The sequence below is a fragment of the Diadema setosum genome, chromosome 5 (assembly GCF_964275005.1).
Source record: "Diadema setosum chromosome 5, eeDiaSeto1, whole genome shotgun sequence".
Taxonomy (NCBI): domain Eukaryota; kingdom Metazoa; phylum Echinodermata; class Echinoidea; order Diadematoida; family Diadematidae; genus Diadema; species Diadema setosum.
The window spans coordinates 31,112,609-31,127,896 of record NC_092689.1 but is presented as its reverse complement, the minus strand read 5'-3'; the positions used below and the strand labels follow the sequence as shown (position 1 = coordinate 31,127,896).

General features: G+C 39.5%; 1 protein-coding gene across 1 annotated transcript in view; it reads right to left on the bottom strand.

The window, feature by feature from the left end:
• Nucleotides 1-698: 698 nt before the first annotated feature.
• The window catches only part of LOC140229283 (uncharacterized), an 87,590-nt gene continuing 73,000 nt past the window's right edge, over nucleotides 699-15,288 (bottom strand). Inside the window, exon 5 of the mRNA XM_072309558.1 lies at nucleotides 699-921. Within this exon, the coding sequence (XP_072165659.1) occupies nucleotides 727-921 (195 nt within the window). The 3' untranslated portion in view covers nucleotides 699-726. The remainder of the gene's footprint in view (nucleotides 922-15,288) is intronic.

The window sequence follows — 15,288 nt, the reverse complement described above, 5'->3', positions numbered from 1 at the left end:
CGTCGCGTTTGAGTAAATGGCTCATACACACGTAATACACAATAAGACTTAAAACTCCTCTTTATCGAAGTACTGTTATTTGGCGTTCATAAGATACTTGCATTCGGTATATGATAGCTACGGTGTGAGTTCTCTTCAACTGTCCATTAAAGTACTTTCGACGTCTTCGCCAAATGTAGTCATCGTTACGACATCATCTCGAACAAGTTCCAGGCGTCTAGTCCGCTCTCATATACTGTAGCTGTCGACATCTTAACTGCAGTAGACGTCCATGGTATTCCAAGTGGCAGACCTGAGCGGGTCCAGGAACGTATTAAACAAACGCCGTCTGACACATTGCGTCACTTTCACGACAACGGCACAGGAAACGTCAAATCCTGTGTGTCGGTCCACATAATACACACCATCCCAGTCATACGACAATAATTATATGAAAGATAAAAACACCTACAATAACATCACGCACCCTTTCAAGTAAAAATAGATACACTTTAGGGTTGCGTTCTGCGCATGCTCCCTCATTTCTCGCTATCGGGAATGGTATGAATGTCTTTCTTTTTTTTTTAACTCAAGAACAATCCCTCTCATAATATATTGCGCTATGTGTGTCACACGGGTGCGTAGGTGGACATTATCAAGCATTCTCTATGCGCAGCCATAGTCCAGGCATGGAGATACTTAGCTCCATGGTCCTAAAAGCGCTCCATCGTAGTTACCGGATTCGGATCATCTCTCCGAGTCGTCACTTAGGTCGATTATTCGCGGGTCTGTCGTGACGGTGACCCCATTCGACGCCAGGGACAATTCTTCGGCCGTCCCGTAGTTCCCCGGACCATCTGGATCTGCCGTCGGTACCGGCTCCTTCCCACCGACGCCCTTAGCCCTCATCTTGCAATAGCGAACGACCAGTATGACAAGTACCTGATAGGAGTGTTAAGAAGGGAGAAAAAGAATATTGACCATTAGCATAATATTGAAAGTGATAATAGAACAGCGATATACGCGCAGGGGGGGGGGGGCGTGAAGCTTAAAGAAATACAAACCTGTTATTTGAGTAAAAAAATAAATTATAGCAAGACATTGGATGCTGTTATCAACAAAAAGACTTGTGAAAAGAAAAATAGAATGAGCGCACTGCCAAGAATAGTACATTGACGTATGTCAATCGTTTTCACGTTCTCAGGCGATATCCAAATCAGAGATACAGTGACACCAATTGGAGCGAATATGATGAAAGTTGTAACAGCAGCTGAAACAGCTGTAATAGACTGATGTTGAAGACAATGGTTTCAGAAATACATGCATTATAAGGGATTAGAAGTGTTGATAGGACAGTGATGGAATCATGGCTGTAAAAGTTGGGACATTTGAATCTGCAAAAAATAACACGTGCAAAGCCTTTTTTTTTTTTCAGTGGACCAATCTTTTCCATACTTTCTTTTCGGTCAACCTTGCAAAGTATTTTTCATGTACCGTCGGTACATATTATTGTTCTTTTCTCGTAATGTGTTTGTACATTGTCACTCTTTGTTGAAAATGAAATAAACGAAACGAAGTATGTATTGCTGTCAATTCTTGGTTATAAAAATGTTTATTATATTTCAGTATATACTTTACACACATCTACACATACTTCTACACACTGCATTATGTATTTCTGGGATGGGAAAATATAATTGAATTGAATTTTGAAAAAAAAAAAAATCCGTCTAGACTCTGCCAAAGACCCTCTCACTGTATACAGCATAATTGCAAGCAAAACGAGCAGAGCATTGTCAAGCGAGTTGGAGTCTTGCCACCGGCGAGAGCCAAGTTCCCGCGAGCTGAGGCGACCGGCTCGCTTCGCTCGAGATTTTCGGCGCAAAGATATGTCGGAGCATATGATAGTCAATTGCAATTGATCTGACGCGTGCCAAAATCTATGGACAATATATAAGAACATTGTGGCAACAAAGACAAAAAGACAGTTAACTAATGTAAAGATAAAAAAGAGAAAACTTATGAAAGGGGAGAAGGCCGAATATAAGAGCGTAAAGGGAACCTTAAACTATAAGCTTTATCCTATAAACACACATTGAAGGGGTAGTCTTGATGTCATATGATACATTATGCTAAAGTTTTGAACCATTAAAGAAGAAATCCAACCCAAAAATGAATAAACTTCAAAAGAAAGAGAAAATATTGCCTACAGAATGATACAAGAAATGAAAAAAAATCGGATAAGAAATAAGGAAGATATGACATTTTTGAAATTTCACATTTTCCGGAAACATTTCTTGACCAGTCTTTATGAATATTCAAATGATGTCATACCCTTACAATCTGTATGTTGCATATTAAATTCTGATCTTTTTTATTTTTTTTTATAGCTAATGCAAGTAAAGGCATGTTTCCATACCACGATATAATTGAGTTAACATTTGTTGTTGTTGTTTTTTTTTTGGGTGGTTTTAAGAGAAGTTTTATATTTATACAGCTGAAATATGAGATTTTTTTATCATTTCTATATATGAAATAAATAAGAAATTGTAAGAGCATGTCATTGTCAACTTGCTGATTTGAATATTCACAAGAACTGGTTAATCTCCGAAAAAAAAAGTGAGATTTCAAAATCTCGTATCTTTCTCTTTTCTTATCCGATTTTTGTCATTTTTTGTATCATTCTGTAGGAAATATTTGAAGAGTTTGTTTGCAAAAACCGATAAGTCCATATTTGCCAAATGGAGATACGGGTTCTTTTGAAGTTTATGGGGCGGATTCCTCTTCACATGTAAATAAATTATTTTGTTTGTGGAAGGGGAGGGGTTTATCTTTGCTGTAAAATACCGCGTTCGTTGTAGCCTACTGTCAGGAATAGTGGCTTAGGTCTATCAGGGAGGGCCACCTCCCTGGGTCTATATTCCACACCGCCAGACGTACTCTAGACTATAGTGGCTCGTATATGTACGGTGGAGAAAGAGGGCGCAACGGGTATAGTGGGTGGCATTTCGCAGGCGCCACTGTCTTTATCTCACAGCTGTGTGAAAACCATCGTGTTGACGTACCAAAGGTATAATATATACCTAAATTAATGGGGGGGGGGGGGGAGGAAGGGATTTATCGAATGAAAAAAAAAAATCTATACCAGCCAGCTCAGAATTTTGCGAATCCCTCTATAAAATACACCTCGGGGATTTTGAAGTTGGACACATAAGATTTAGGGGACCACATTTGCTTTGGCGTGTTAATAGTTTCGGAATACACGAAGCTTTTTGCCAAGGCCCTGTCGGTGTAAGGTGGTGAGCGAATGGGGGCGAACGAAGCGAGCTCAGCTGAGTTGGAGGGCTTGCGCTCGGCTGGGCTCGCTTCGCTCGCCCGTAATAGCCATCATATAGCGAGAGAGCCTTGACAAAAGGCTAGAATGCAAACGACATTTATGAGTGTGAAACAGTAGTTTTTGCTTGTTTGTTTGTTTGTCTTTTTGGGGGAAGTTAGGGCATCTCACGGGAATCGAAGCGAACCCCCATCCTTTGCAAATTTTTGGACTGGATTGATATTAGTTGGTTTAAGTATTGGTCTATAGATGTAAAACAAAAATTAAATCTTTCGTACATTTTATTAAAAATTCAACAACCAAAAAACAAATCCAAGTTGTAGTATTCTATGGCGTGCGTGTGGGACCTCTTTCACTCCTAGCCTCTTTGCTGGTCTAGCTTCGAATACGATGCACGGCGTGGAATACAAATCTACGCCACTGGACCTTTATTAGGCCTACTAAAAAAAAAAAAAAAAAAAAAATACATTCGTTCGTTCAGTGTCCTGTATTTTGAGGAAAATATTTTTTCTGATGTTGGTTTTTTTCACTGTCTCTCTCATTATGGTGGTAATGCGATGCTACTGGCTACATGAATGGTCAACTACAGAATCCGAAGACGATACAAAATTGCTTCATAAGGTGCAATCACAGCGATCTAATCTGCAAGAGATAAAAGTTTTTCCTTTATTCCGACAATACACACGCGCATACACACACATTCATGCACACAACTTCATACGCCCGCATTACTTTCCGCAGAAGCTTCGTATACTATGCTGCCCTACTTTGGCAAAAGGAAGCAAGTGACATACCATCCGAATTTGAGTTATTGATGTTTTCATAATTCACATAATGAGCTCTTCTTCCAGGCCAAATTTTATGCAGAAACACTCATCCTACTAAGAGATATGTTAGATAAGACATCATGATAGTCCAATGACTTCAGTGTAAATGACAGACACATTTTGCTCTTTTACGAGAAATGTCACTTTTGTCACTTGCTTCCTTTTGCCAAAGTAGGGCAGTATGAACTGCACCTCCAATAGCACTTTTCTCGCAGTCGGCGTCTTTTCTTTAATACAGAATTATCCTGCTACGCTCTACCCAGGGAGGTGGAACCATTCTAATTTATACTATATAAGTGTACACTGAAGTGAGTTCATTTGGCCGTACTTTATTACACGCATCACACTTTTTTTTTTCTCATGCAGCTTACACAAACAGTATTGTTTCGCAAGCCCTCTGACATGCATTCATGACATTGTGCGTGTTAAATCTAGAAAACTTCACAACACAACAATGATGTCATTTGCACATTACATTCTTTGTTCAACTCGTACACCCAGCACCTTATGTTGTGGTCATTGAACTTATCTGCTTTCAACAAAATCGCTTTAAGCGTGTGGAATTACTGATGAATAGAATAGAATAGAATTGAATTGAATGATAAGGAAAAATAAATGTTCGCATATTTTCTTTCTTTTCATTAATACTCTGCATGACTTTACAATGAATATAGAAAATACAAACCAAGAAAGCAAATAGATGTCTTGAGAATTTTCAGGGCGTAATGTAATGATCTCTTAGGTGGTGGTGCTCGCCAGCGCTCTTACAATTTTTGTATCGCACTGCCTGAGGCAGGAATTCGTATTACCAGAGCATGAAAGGCAATTTTAGCCTGTAGGCTACCAGCCGTAATTTAAGCAATTCAATGACAAAATGAATGTATAACGAGAAGTTCTCCGAATATTCATGGCTGCGTTACTTTCTCTACTTAGCTTTAAGCTGTATGGATCACCTCTAATAATCATGGAAATAAACATTTTTTTTTTCGGGCATACCATGCTCGGAAGAATCTCTCACATGGGGTTTAGCATTCTGGACTATACGATTAAAGGGATGGTATTTACAGCTTCAGTTGAGATGGGGCTTCAGGTTTCCAAAGTTCTTAGCTGAAAATTTTTGAGATAATGCAGAAACATCTTATGAAATATGAAAGAGCATATAATTCTAAGAGGAATTCAAAGTTTATTTGGTAAAAATTGGATTTGAAATGGCTGAGATATCCAAAATAAAGTCATCCTAACACAGGTAAACGGTGGGACCCACCTTTTACTGAGGTCACTTTGTTTTATTTTGTTTTTTGGATATCTCAGCCATTTCGAAACCTATTTTGATGGAATGAACTTTGAATTCCTCTTAAAATTGTATGCTGTGTAACATTTAATAAAGCGGTTTCTAAATATCTCACAAAAAGTTAAAAGCTGAATTCCCACCTCAACCAATACTATACCGACCCTTTAACTTAATCCTCCTCAAAATGCCTCCTTTCCAAATTGGGCTTTGGAAGAAAGAGATGTAAAGACCCTAGAGGTGATAAAGAGTTCGCCTCGGGGAAAAAGATCTGACATCTGATAACATTCATGCTGCAAGTAAATTCATTTGAGAATAATGGCGTTTATGACGTATCTTTCTCGTGTAATGAACAATCTATTTATGAAAATTATTTTGTTGTAATATCCAATGTACCAAAATATTTCCATTGCGTACAATGAAACCCATCAATCAAACATTCACACACTCAGTCAATCAATCATTCTAGATATTCCCTTTGTTGCACTGTTTACAACAACCATAATGTACTAATACAAACTATTTTTCCCGGCCTTTCAAAGACGCATCTCTTCAATACAACTTAATTGCGTCTACTAACAAACAGAATAAACCACTATAGTGCATGGTCCTTATATTGTTTATTTCATTTCTTACATATTCAGAGATCGAAAACATGAGGTGTTTTGAAGGCTCGCTCTTATCTCCTTTTCACACGGTTCTTTTTCGTGTATGTATGTGTGATTAAATGTGGGAGGCAATGATAACATTGCGATAACACATATACAGCGTTATTTGGTACCTGGGAGTCAACATGTGTCTAAACAGATCGTCATTTGACACGCGTTATTACATTATTGATTATCGATACGAAAATGTCCCGGCTGATTGTCCTGCAATAGAAAACGCCCTTGGAATTTTTCTAACCTTTTTATTATTTTTTTTTTTTTGTAGACCACCTGGCGTTTTTAATTCTCTCTCCTTTTCTTGTCAAATTGTTTGTCTTTCAGTCTGTTTTGTCTACCTCCCTCTGTCTGTCTGCTCAAGTCTGACTTTCTCTCATCTCTCTCCTGAATGTCCACCGCAGGACTTGCTGTACAGCGACAGGACTGCGTATAGTAGTAGTTATCATGGTTCCATGAATATGATTCTACAGTTATGGGAAGGTGGGAAGGGTTGGAAGGGTGTGGGTTAGCCATAAGAATTTAGTGACCAGTGGTAACATTGAGAGATCTGGGACAGCTGGTGAGACGACGAAAATGACAAAGTTTCCGCGGCTCCGCGTTCTTTCCCATCGCAGCATTAATATCCCAAAAGCATGAGCACTATTCCTCGCGAGTGCCCTTGTAGAGGTACTAGACGAGCCCATATAGTACTTCCTTGGTGAATCTAGAGCAGGCCCTACTAGTAGTACGCTGATCCCTTTAAAGAGGAAATCCAGTCCATTTAATGTAAGTTAGTCTTATAAAAAAAGAGTAAAATCTTACGAGTTCAACTGTAATAATTTGACTGAAATCAGATTAAAAATAAGGAAGTTATGACATTTTGAAGTTTTGCTGAATTTCTGTAAAACAGTTCTTGTACAGTGGATGTGAATATGCAAATGAGTGAGCTAACCGTGTCATACCCTCACATTTTTCCCTGATTGTGTACACACACACACACAAAAAAAGAAATGATGAAAATTCAATTTTTCTGTCATCGAAGTCTGAAACATGATTCCTGGTTGAATAACTTCAGAATAGTGATCAGTTAGATATGCAAGGATTTGAGCCTCTGGCATAATTGCGTTTGAATGGAAAACTGGAAATTTCATAATTTTATGTGCAAACTATAAGGTAAGTTGTGAGGGAATGACATGCTCATTTTATCATTTGCATATTCATATTGACTGTTCAAGAACTGTTTCCCCCCATAATAGCAAAACTTCCAAATGTCATAACTTCCTTATTTTTTTCATCCGATTTCGATTAAAATTATACCGTTGAACTCGTAATATTTTATACTCTTTCTTATCAGACTAACTTATATTTGGACTGGATTTCCCCTCTAATTGAACACGTGGGCCACTCAGTTCCCTAAGTAGGAGGTTAACCCCGGCGCCAGCAGATGCCCGTGGAGGTACAGCTCCATGAGATATACCCAACTGAACGCATCGCACGGTGCAAAGGGGACAAAGTAAGTGTATAGCTCATGTCTTAAGAACGACTGCATACAACGAGGCAGCTGATAGGGCTCGAACCCATGACATGACGAGTCCAGTCCAAATCAGTCTCTGCTACATCACAGTGTTTCCACCCATGTAGGCCCTAATCAGTCAGACCAGCGCAGAGCGGACGTTGCCCGACCGGCGGACGGCAAACGGAAAGGCTCAAAGAGGGAGGCATTTCTCGCGGAAAGGTCTGCAGACAAGGGCATTGACAGGAAATTCCACCGGGAAGAAAAAGTTGCAAAGGAGCGTGGGTAGGTAATTCAGTACGAGAAATTGCTATCGCCCTCCTCTTTCTCTGTATGTCTCTATGTATGTATGTATGTATGTATGTATGTATGTATGTATGTGCGTGAATGTGTGTATATATGTATGTAGGCTTATACATATATATATATATATATATATATATATATATATATATATATATATATATATATATAGATAGATATACATATTCATCGTATACAAACAGTGAAACAGTATGAAACAAAATTATTATCTATCAGAAAGTCATCGCTGGGTATGAACAGATAGACAGACAGAGATTTAACTTGCAAAAAAAGCACGTGGAGCTTTTACAGAAAAGAGAACATTACTACTTTGTACTTCATTTGTATCACTGCTACTACTACAGGGTATTTTCCATTATGGGAAAATACGGAATCCTACTTTTGAGTTGTAATAATAGCTTTCTGCAAACCAAGTGCGCTGGAAACAGACTGGTGTGGCATGTTTGACGTGCTCTTCCCTTCTAGATGGGAAAATCATTGATGTTCGGTAATTCGGCCTGTCAAAATAAGCACATTGTAGTCTAATGTCTGGTTTTCCCCGTATGTACCATAATAAGCCAGGTCGTACTTAGCTCATGTGCACATTTATACGATTGACCTTCTTTTTTTTATGCACCTCACTCGTCAACGCATGGATACCTAATGTCCTTGCCCAACGTAACGATATGGAACTCGTGTTCAAACAAAGAATAAACCTGCGTATACCACGTGACTAGAATGGCCCGTCAGTTTATACTTGGGGCAGCACCCATTGTTTTGTGTATTTTACAGACTTCTTCTATTGATAGGCCTATTACTAAATACCAGGAAGATCATGGCGCTGGCGAGCACCATAAATACGGATTATATAAATAATCATAACACCACGGATAGGTATCTCAGTCAAGTTAAAAACCCACTGGCATGCGCCTGTTATCTGGACTTTACTTTTTCTTTTCTGCTCATGCGCAAAGTGGAATTGCGAACTGGCTTATTATGGGCAGTACCTTACAATTCCTGTCTCTCAATAGACGTTAAGTTTGAGAAAGGCTCTCCATCACCGAGGATGGCTTCTGACAGACCTCAAGTATCATGACTTTGAGTTAGTTATCAATGATTACATTCCAACAGTAACTCATTACAGCAACTCACTCTACAAAAAACCTAACGTTACATGCACTCAAAATGTACCTACTTGTACCTATTTGTAGTTCTACACTCCTCAATCCTTATCTATACATGTAGTCAAAAACAGACCAAGCGCATTTAATTAGTCCTACGTGATTGATTGACCAATTACATTCATTGAATTTAAATGAACAAGATAGAAATGATATCACATCCGTCACCCAATGTGAGTGAAATTCCTCGGAATGTACCGTTTGCCGTTGGATCGTCACGGGGGTATAATAGAGGTTGCACCCCCCATCCTCAAACTTACACAAAATCATCGCAAACAAAACGCACACATTCCCACAGACAAAGAAAGCAAACCACAATGACAGCAACATACCATTTTATTGTGATTCAAAATTCTCTCCCCCCCCCCCCCCCAATTCTCTCTCCCATCGGAGGATGAATTGACACGTGACGCTGTCGATGTCAATAGTGAGCATATTTTTTTCTCTCTCTCTCCCGGACAAGTGTCCTCCGCACTATTGTGATTTTGATACGGCTATTACTTCGCTGACCCTCTTCTCTTTAGAAAAAGGTTTTACCAGCTGTAGCCCTCTGGTTACCACACAATTCTCTATTATCTGGATAATTACAGCGTGGTGGATGACGACCAATCAGACCACATACCTTTCACATCAGAAAAGCACTTCCGAGTATTTACTCGTGGTCGGGCTGGAACTATTACTATTAGAGTATTACCAGGGAGATCTTCCACCTCCCTGGTATTACTATGGCAGCTTCATGTCTTTTGACAATCAACCGTGTTGATCATTGAACAGGAATTCCAGTCCATTTATAAGTCAGACTGATACGAAATAGTCAAGTCTAAGGAGTATAACAGTGGACATTTAATCAAAATCGGATAAAAATCAAGGAAGTTATGACATTGTGAAGTTTTGCTAATTTGTGCAGAACAGTTCTCGTAAAGTTAATATGAATAACGTGAAAGAGCTGATGATGTCATAACCTCACACTTTTCCAATGATCGTGTACAAGAAAATGATGAAAATTCTATGTTTCTGTTATTAAAGTGTAAAACATGATGTTATTCCTGGTTGAATAAATTCAGAACAATGATCAGTTATAGACAAATCAGGATGGCAAGCTGTGAGGAGATGACGTCATCACTTCTCTATTTTCATATATAGGGCCTATTCATATTGACTGTCCAAGAACTATTTCCTGAAAAATCAGCGAAACTTCAAAATGTCACATGGACTTTTTTTAATCCAATTTCGATCTAATTTTCATTGCTGTGCTTAGAAAAGTTTACTCCTTCGTTCAGCCTAATTTTTATCTGCACTAGGATTATATTTACGCTGGCTGGTACTGGTGAAACATTCCTCAGCCCACGGCATCTTTGGACCACAACTTCTGAAATGTCATTGGCACTGTAAGCAGACAAATCACCGGTGGCATAGTATAATAACAGAGCTTAAACTAGGATTGCCCCATGGATATGCCCCCCCCCCCCACACACACTTACAAAGGAATTTATCGAAATATTTTTTTTTCAAAAGTAGGCCCTCTTGAAATATTCCAAAGTTCAGTCTCTATAGTATAACAATGATAAGATTAGACACTGTTGCTTTTCATTCCACATTTTGACTCCAGTGTACTTAGATTTTTCTCACTACCACTCATTATAAGCTCTTTAGCTTCACCCCTCCGTATACTAGATCAGTTAAGTTGGTATCGATCATTAATTTGTGTGGTAATAAATAACGAAGGTGAAATACTATGTGAAACATGAACAGAGCGAAGTCGTACGATGATCTATCCATACATACCAACATGACAAGGGATCATCAGCAAGATTGAACGTAATAATAATCATTTGTGCCTTTTTCTATAGGGTTGTCACCCGCAAAGAACAGAATCATCGTGAGCGTAAGAAATCAGTGTCGCGCCATTCAATGGTCGCCATGGCTACGCGCCACAAAACTCCCCTGGCAGAAAAGGACAGACGGCCACTGTGCACATTCTGCTGGAAGAGGAATATGCCTGGTGAACTGGAAGAGACTGGGATCTATAGAATGTCGGAACGTTAATGGGCCTGCATTCAAAATAGAGTCTTCCGTAATTTCAAAGAGGGTCCAAAGTAACCTCCTCAGATTCTCATCGGAGTACAGAGGAAGATATATACATCTACCTGTGCAATAAACATTGGCCTCAATAAGAGTAGGAACGATAACCCAAATAACTGTATTTTAAACTTATACCCTTTCCAGCTCGTCGCAGTGCTCAATAGCGTTTTGCAACATATATACTTGACCTATTCTAGTCTTGGGAATCTGGGCGCACCCATAGTTCACTTACTCCACTCGTTGTTAAGTATTCACGCCATACAGGCCGGCACTTTCCGGCCTAAGCAAGCTAAATCAAACCACACAATAACATTGAACTTCCTTTTGACGGATGTCCATTCTTTCTACGCCCGTGGAAGGAGGAGACCATGTGGATATAGGGCCTTGCACCCGGGACATGTAGGTGTCTTGGCAGGGCTTGAAGCCTGAACCTTGTTACTGAAGGAATAATGCCCAATCCAGCACAGCGCAAGAACGTACGCTAGACGTTAGGCCCTATACACCATAGCCTTTTGTCAAGGCCCTCTCGCAGTATACGGGCGAGCGAAGCGAGCCCGGTCGAGCGCGTATGCAAACCTCAAATACGCCTACAAAGTTCATTGACCCTATCTGCCAAAAGATTTTTTTTTTTTTTTAAATCCTTCAAATATCCATAAAAATTATCGGATCATTCCCAAAATTTAATTGTCTGGTCCTTGTGTCATTATCAGTTCTTCTTACAAGTTTCATTCAAATCCGTTCACAATTTTTGAGTTATTTTGGAAACAGACAAACCAACGCCGATGATCACTTAATCTCCTCCTTCCTTGACGGAGGTAATACGCGCGAAATAGGCGTACCTGTACCTTGGACATGCGCGTATTGAACGCGCCTTTGTTATTGGACGTCCCATGGCGTACGAAATCTGTCAATCGTATTTGCGCAGAAGAAATTTGCACAAACCGTGGTTTAAATTTAAACCACCTTTGTTAATTAGGGCCAATAAAGGGCTTTTTACACTTGTGTTTCTTAACCCCGGACTTTCTCTGACCCAGGACTATCGTTAGTCCCGTACCAATTTTTTCAGCTTTTTACACTCGCCAATTAGTCCCGTACTATCTCTTGTCCGGGGCTAAGGAGAAAACTGACCTTTTTACACTCGTCTTTCTTAGCCCCGGACTTTCCAAACCACATGAATATTCATAATTACGCTGTGTACTGTACACGTACACGCACGCACCGGCAGCACTTGATTACCTCGTTTCTGATTGGTCAGTGAGGGTCGCACTTCGTCTCCGTCGCTTAGCCCAGGATTATTTTTTCGTTCTGTTTACACTCACTTGCTTGGCACCGCAATTGCGGTGCTAGCACCGCAATTGCGGTGCTAACCCCTGCTATTTTGCAGGGCCAGATAGTACCGTACTATCGGTGGGGCTAGCCCACTTTGGCAAAAACGAGTGTAAACAGAAAGTGGGCTAAGGATAGTCCCGTACTATCGGTGGGGCTAAGGCCCCCCCTTAGCCCCACCGATAGTCCGGGGCTAAGCAAAAATTTACAAGTGTAAAAAGCCCTTTAAGTTTTGAAACTTTCACAGTGAGAATGCTGAATTAAAAATACGCAAACTTGATTGCGACCAAAATTTCGATTTTTTTTTTCTTGTTTTGTTTTCGATGAGAACGGGCACTATAAAAGTTCCTATCCTCTCTCATCTGCCGCATCAAGGGGAATGTAATTCAAGTCAGTTTGGTCATTTTTCCCTCCTCCAATGAAGAATCAGAAGTCTCTCATAAAAGGGTCACAGCTTTGAATTACGAGGGCATCTCTGCGAGGAGTAGCGACACACCGCTTAGCATTACAGCCTTAAAGGTCACGCTTACCCAAGTATAAAAATGTGTGGATTGAGTGAATGCAACTTTTGTCAGGAGAACGCAGTTTGAGGAAAATCGGACAATCCGTTCAAAAGTTATGAAATGTCAATGTTTCAGTGCCACCATCGCTGGATGAAATGACTACAGCAGTTTGTCACATCACTGCAGGACAACGTTAATTAAGATAGGAGAAATGATATAAGAAATAAAAAGAATTCCGCAAAATGTCATTCTTTTATGAAAGTGGGTCCTACATATTGCATTGCCTCGACTTGATACTGACAGATTTTAAGGACAATATTGCTCCCTCTGCTTTCTGAAAGAGGTAAGTCAACTGCTCTTTCATTTTTGCTAGAAATATGAAAATATGTTGAATTCTGTGAAGATTTTCTTTATGTCGTTGTGCTCGATGATGTCACACACAGTGATGTTGGAGTCTTCTCACCTAGCGATGGCTGGACTGAATCTTAAAAACAAACAAACAAACAAAAAACTTTTAAACGGATTGTCAGATATCCTCAAACTTTTACTGATGTGTTTTACCAGTATTGCTGCATTCACTCAATCCACTGAAATATCTGGGTGAATTCGCCCTTTAACAACGATCGTAAGATCGATGTCGAGTGGAACTAGTTGACTTTGACCTCTACTCAGCTTGACTGTTTAGATTGTTGTTGTTCTTTGGTCTTTATTTTCTCAGACACAACCTCTCCCAAAGTCACGATGAAGACCCGACTGTCTCGTTGATATATTTTTCCTCCGTCTGATCTTCCATAATCCGTTGTCTAGGCAACTGTGTCACAATGTTTCTGGTATAAACTGGGGCCCCACTTGAAACGCAGTCCTTCGAGACCATATAAAAACTATACAAAACCTACTACACATCAAAAGTATTTGAAAAATCAACAACGTGGCTACTGAACTATCAATAGGAAACATAATTACATCACAGCGAACATGACGTAATTCTCCCAAATACAATTTCATTTTTTTTTTAATCCACATGGTTTTGATATTAATTCTAATCACCATTTTCAAAGTGTTATTTCCAAAATATAACAAAATCTCTCCTCACGGTTAGGTTTGTTGGAAACAACAGTAACAGCCCCAGGGAGGGAAACAAAGTATACATTCATCGGGGATACTAGACCCAACAAACACATAACGTTTTCAGAACGTTTCCTCAACGTTTTATTTTTGATTTTGTTTTTTACTTTTCGTACGTCTTTGTCTAAGATGGATGTTTTCTCATACGTACATATAACGTCAAAGTTTGGACTTTACTTTTACCGCAAACCACAGGTTGTTGTTCTCTTTTTGTTTGAAAACGTTTCCATAACGTCAATGGACGTTACAAAATGAAATTCCCTTTACAAAACGCTATAGTAACCGTTATCAGACGTTACAAAATTAAACGTCCGATGCCTAACGTATCTCCTGAATATTCGTGCATACTCATGAATATTCAAGTAAGAAAATATAAGATTTGAAAACTAGTAGATAGGTGCCTATAGATAAAAGACGTGAAATCTAAAGTATTTATGGTGGGGTTCAAGCATTTTGACTGCGTTAAAATTGTACTTAAGATATCGTTCAGTTATTAACAATTTCAAATTGTGTTATGATGAGGTATTTTCATATCTTAATAGGCCTAAGGTATGTGTGATTCAATTTTAGTAACCATGTCTCCACGCATTACAACACTTCTGCCAGTATTATAAAGAATGTGATACAGATGCATCAGCTAACGGTAAAGGGCTGACCCTATGTCAGAGATAGGAGGTCAGCACCCTCCACCCCCTAGCAGTCTATTTTCTCTGTTCTGTATTCACCCTTTCCGCTATATACTCTCTATCATCCCTTCTCTTCCACGATGTCCCTGCCTACTAGGCTAATAATAATCTAACACCATAGGCCTATAGGACAACTAGAGGCACCTGCCCCCGGGAAAGGCCGAGACTTCACCGGCGTCGGCGGGCAGGTCCTCAACCCGCCCGCCGACGGGACTGGTGTAATCCTGCATTTCGGTGCAGGAGTAGGCAGGCGACATCTTTTCCTAAAACCTATTCCCCTTTTCTCTTTCTGTAAATATCTCGTTTGTGAATAGAAGTAGAATAGAATAGAATTAGAAGTAGTGTAGGTTTTATAATTGAATTTAAGAGAATATCTAAATAAACATATATTTTGGAGCAAATTGCCCACCCGGCAGAGAGCTTGACAAATCCAAAAGAACAACAACAACAACATACATAACGTAAGACGTAAGATCACACATAGCGATCAACAGCTA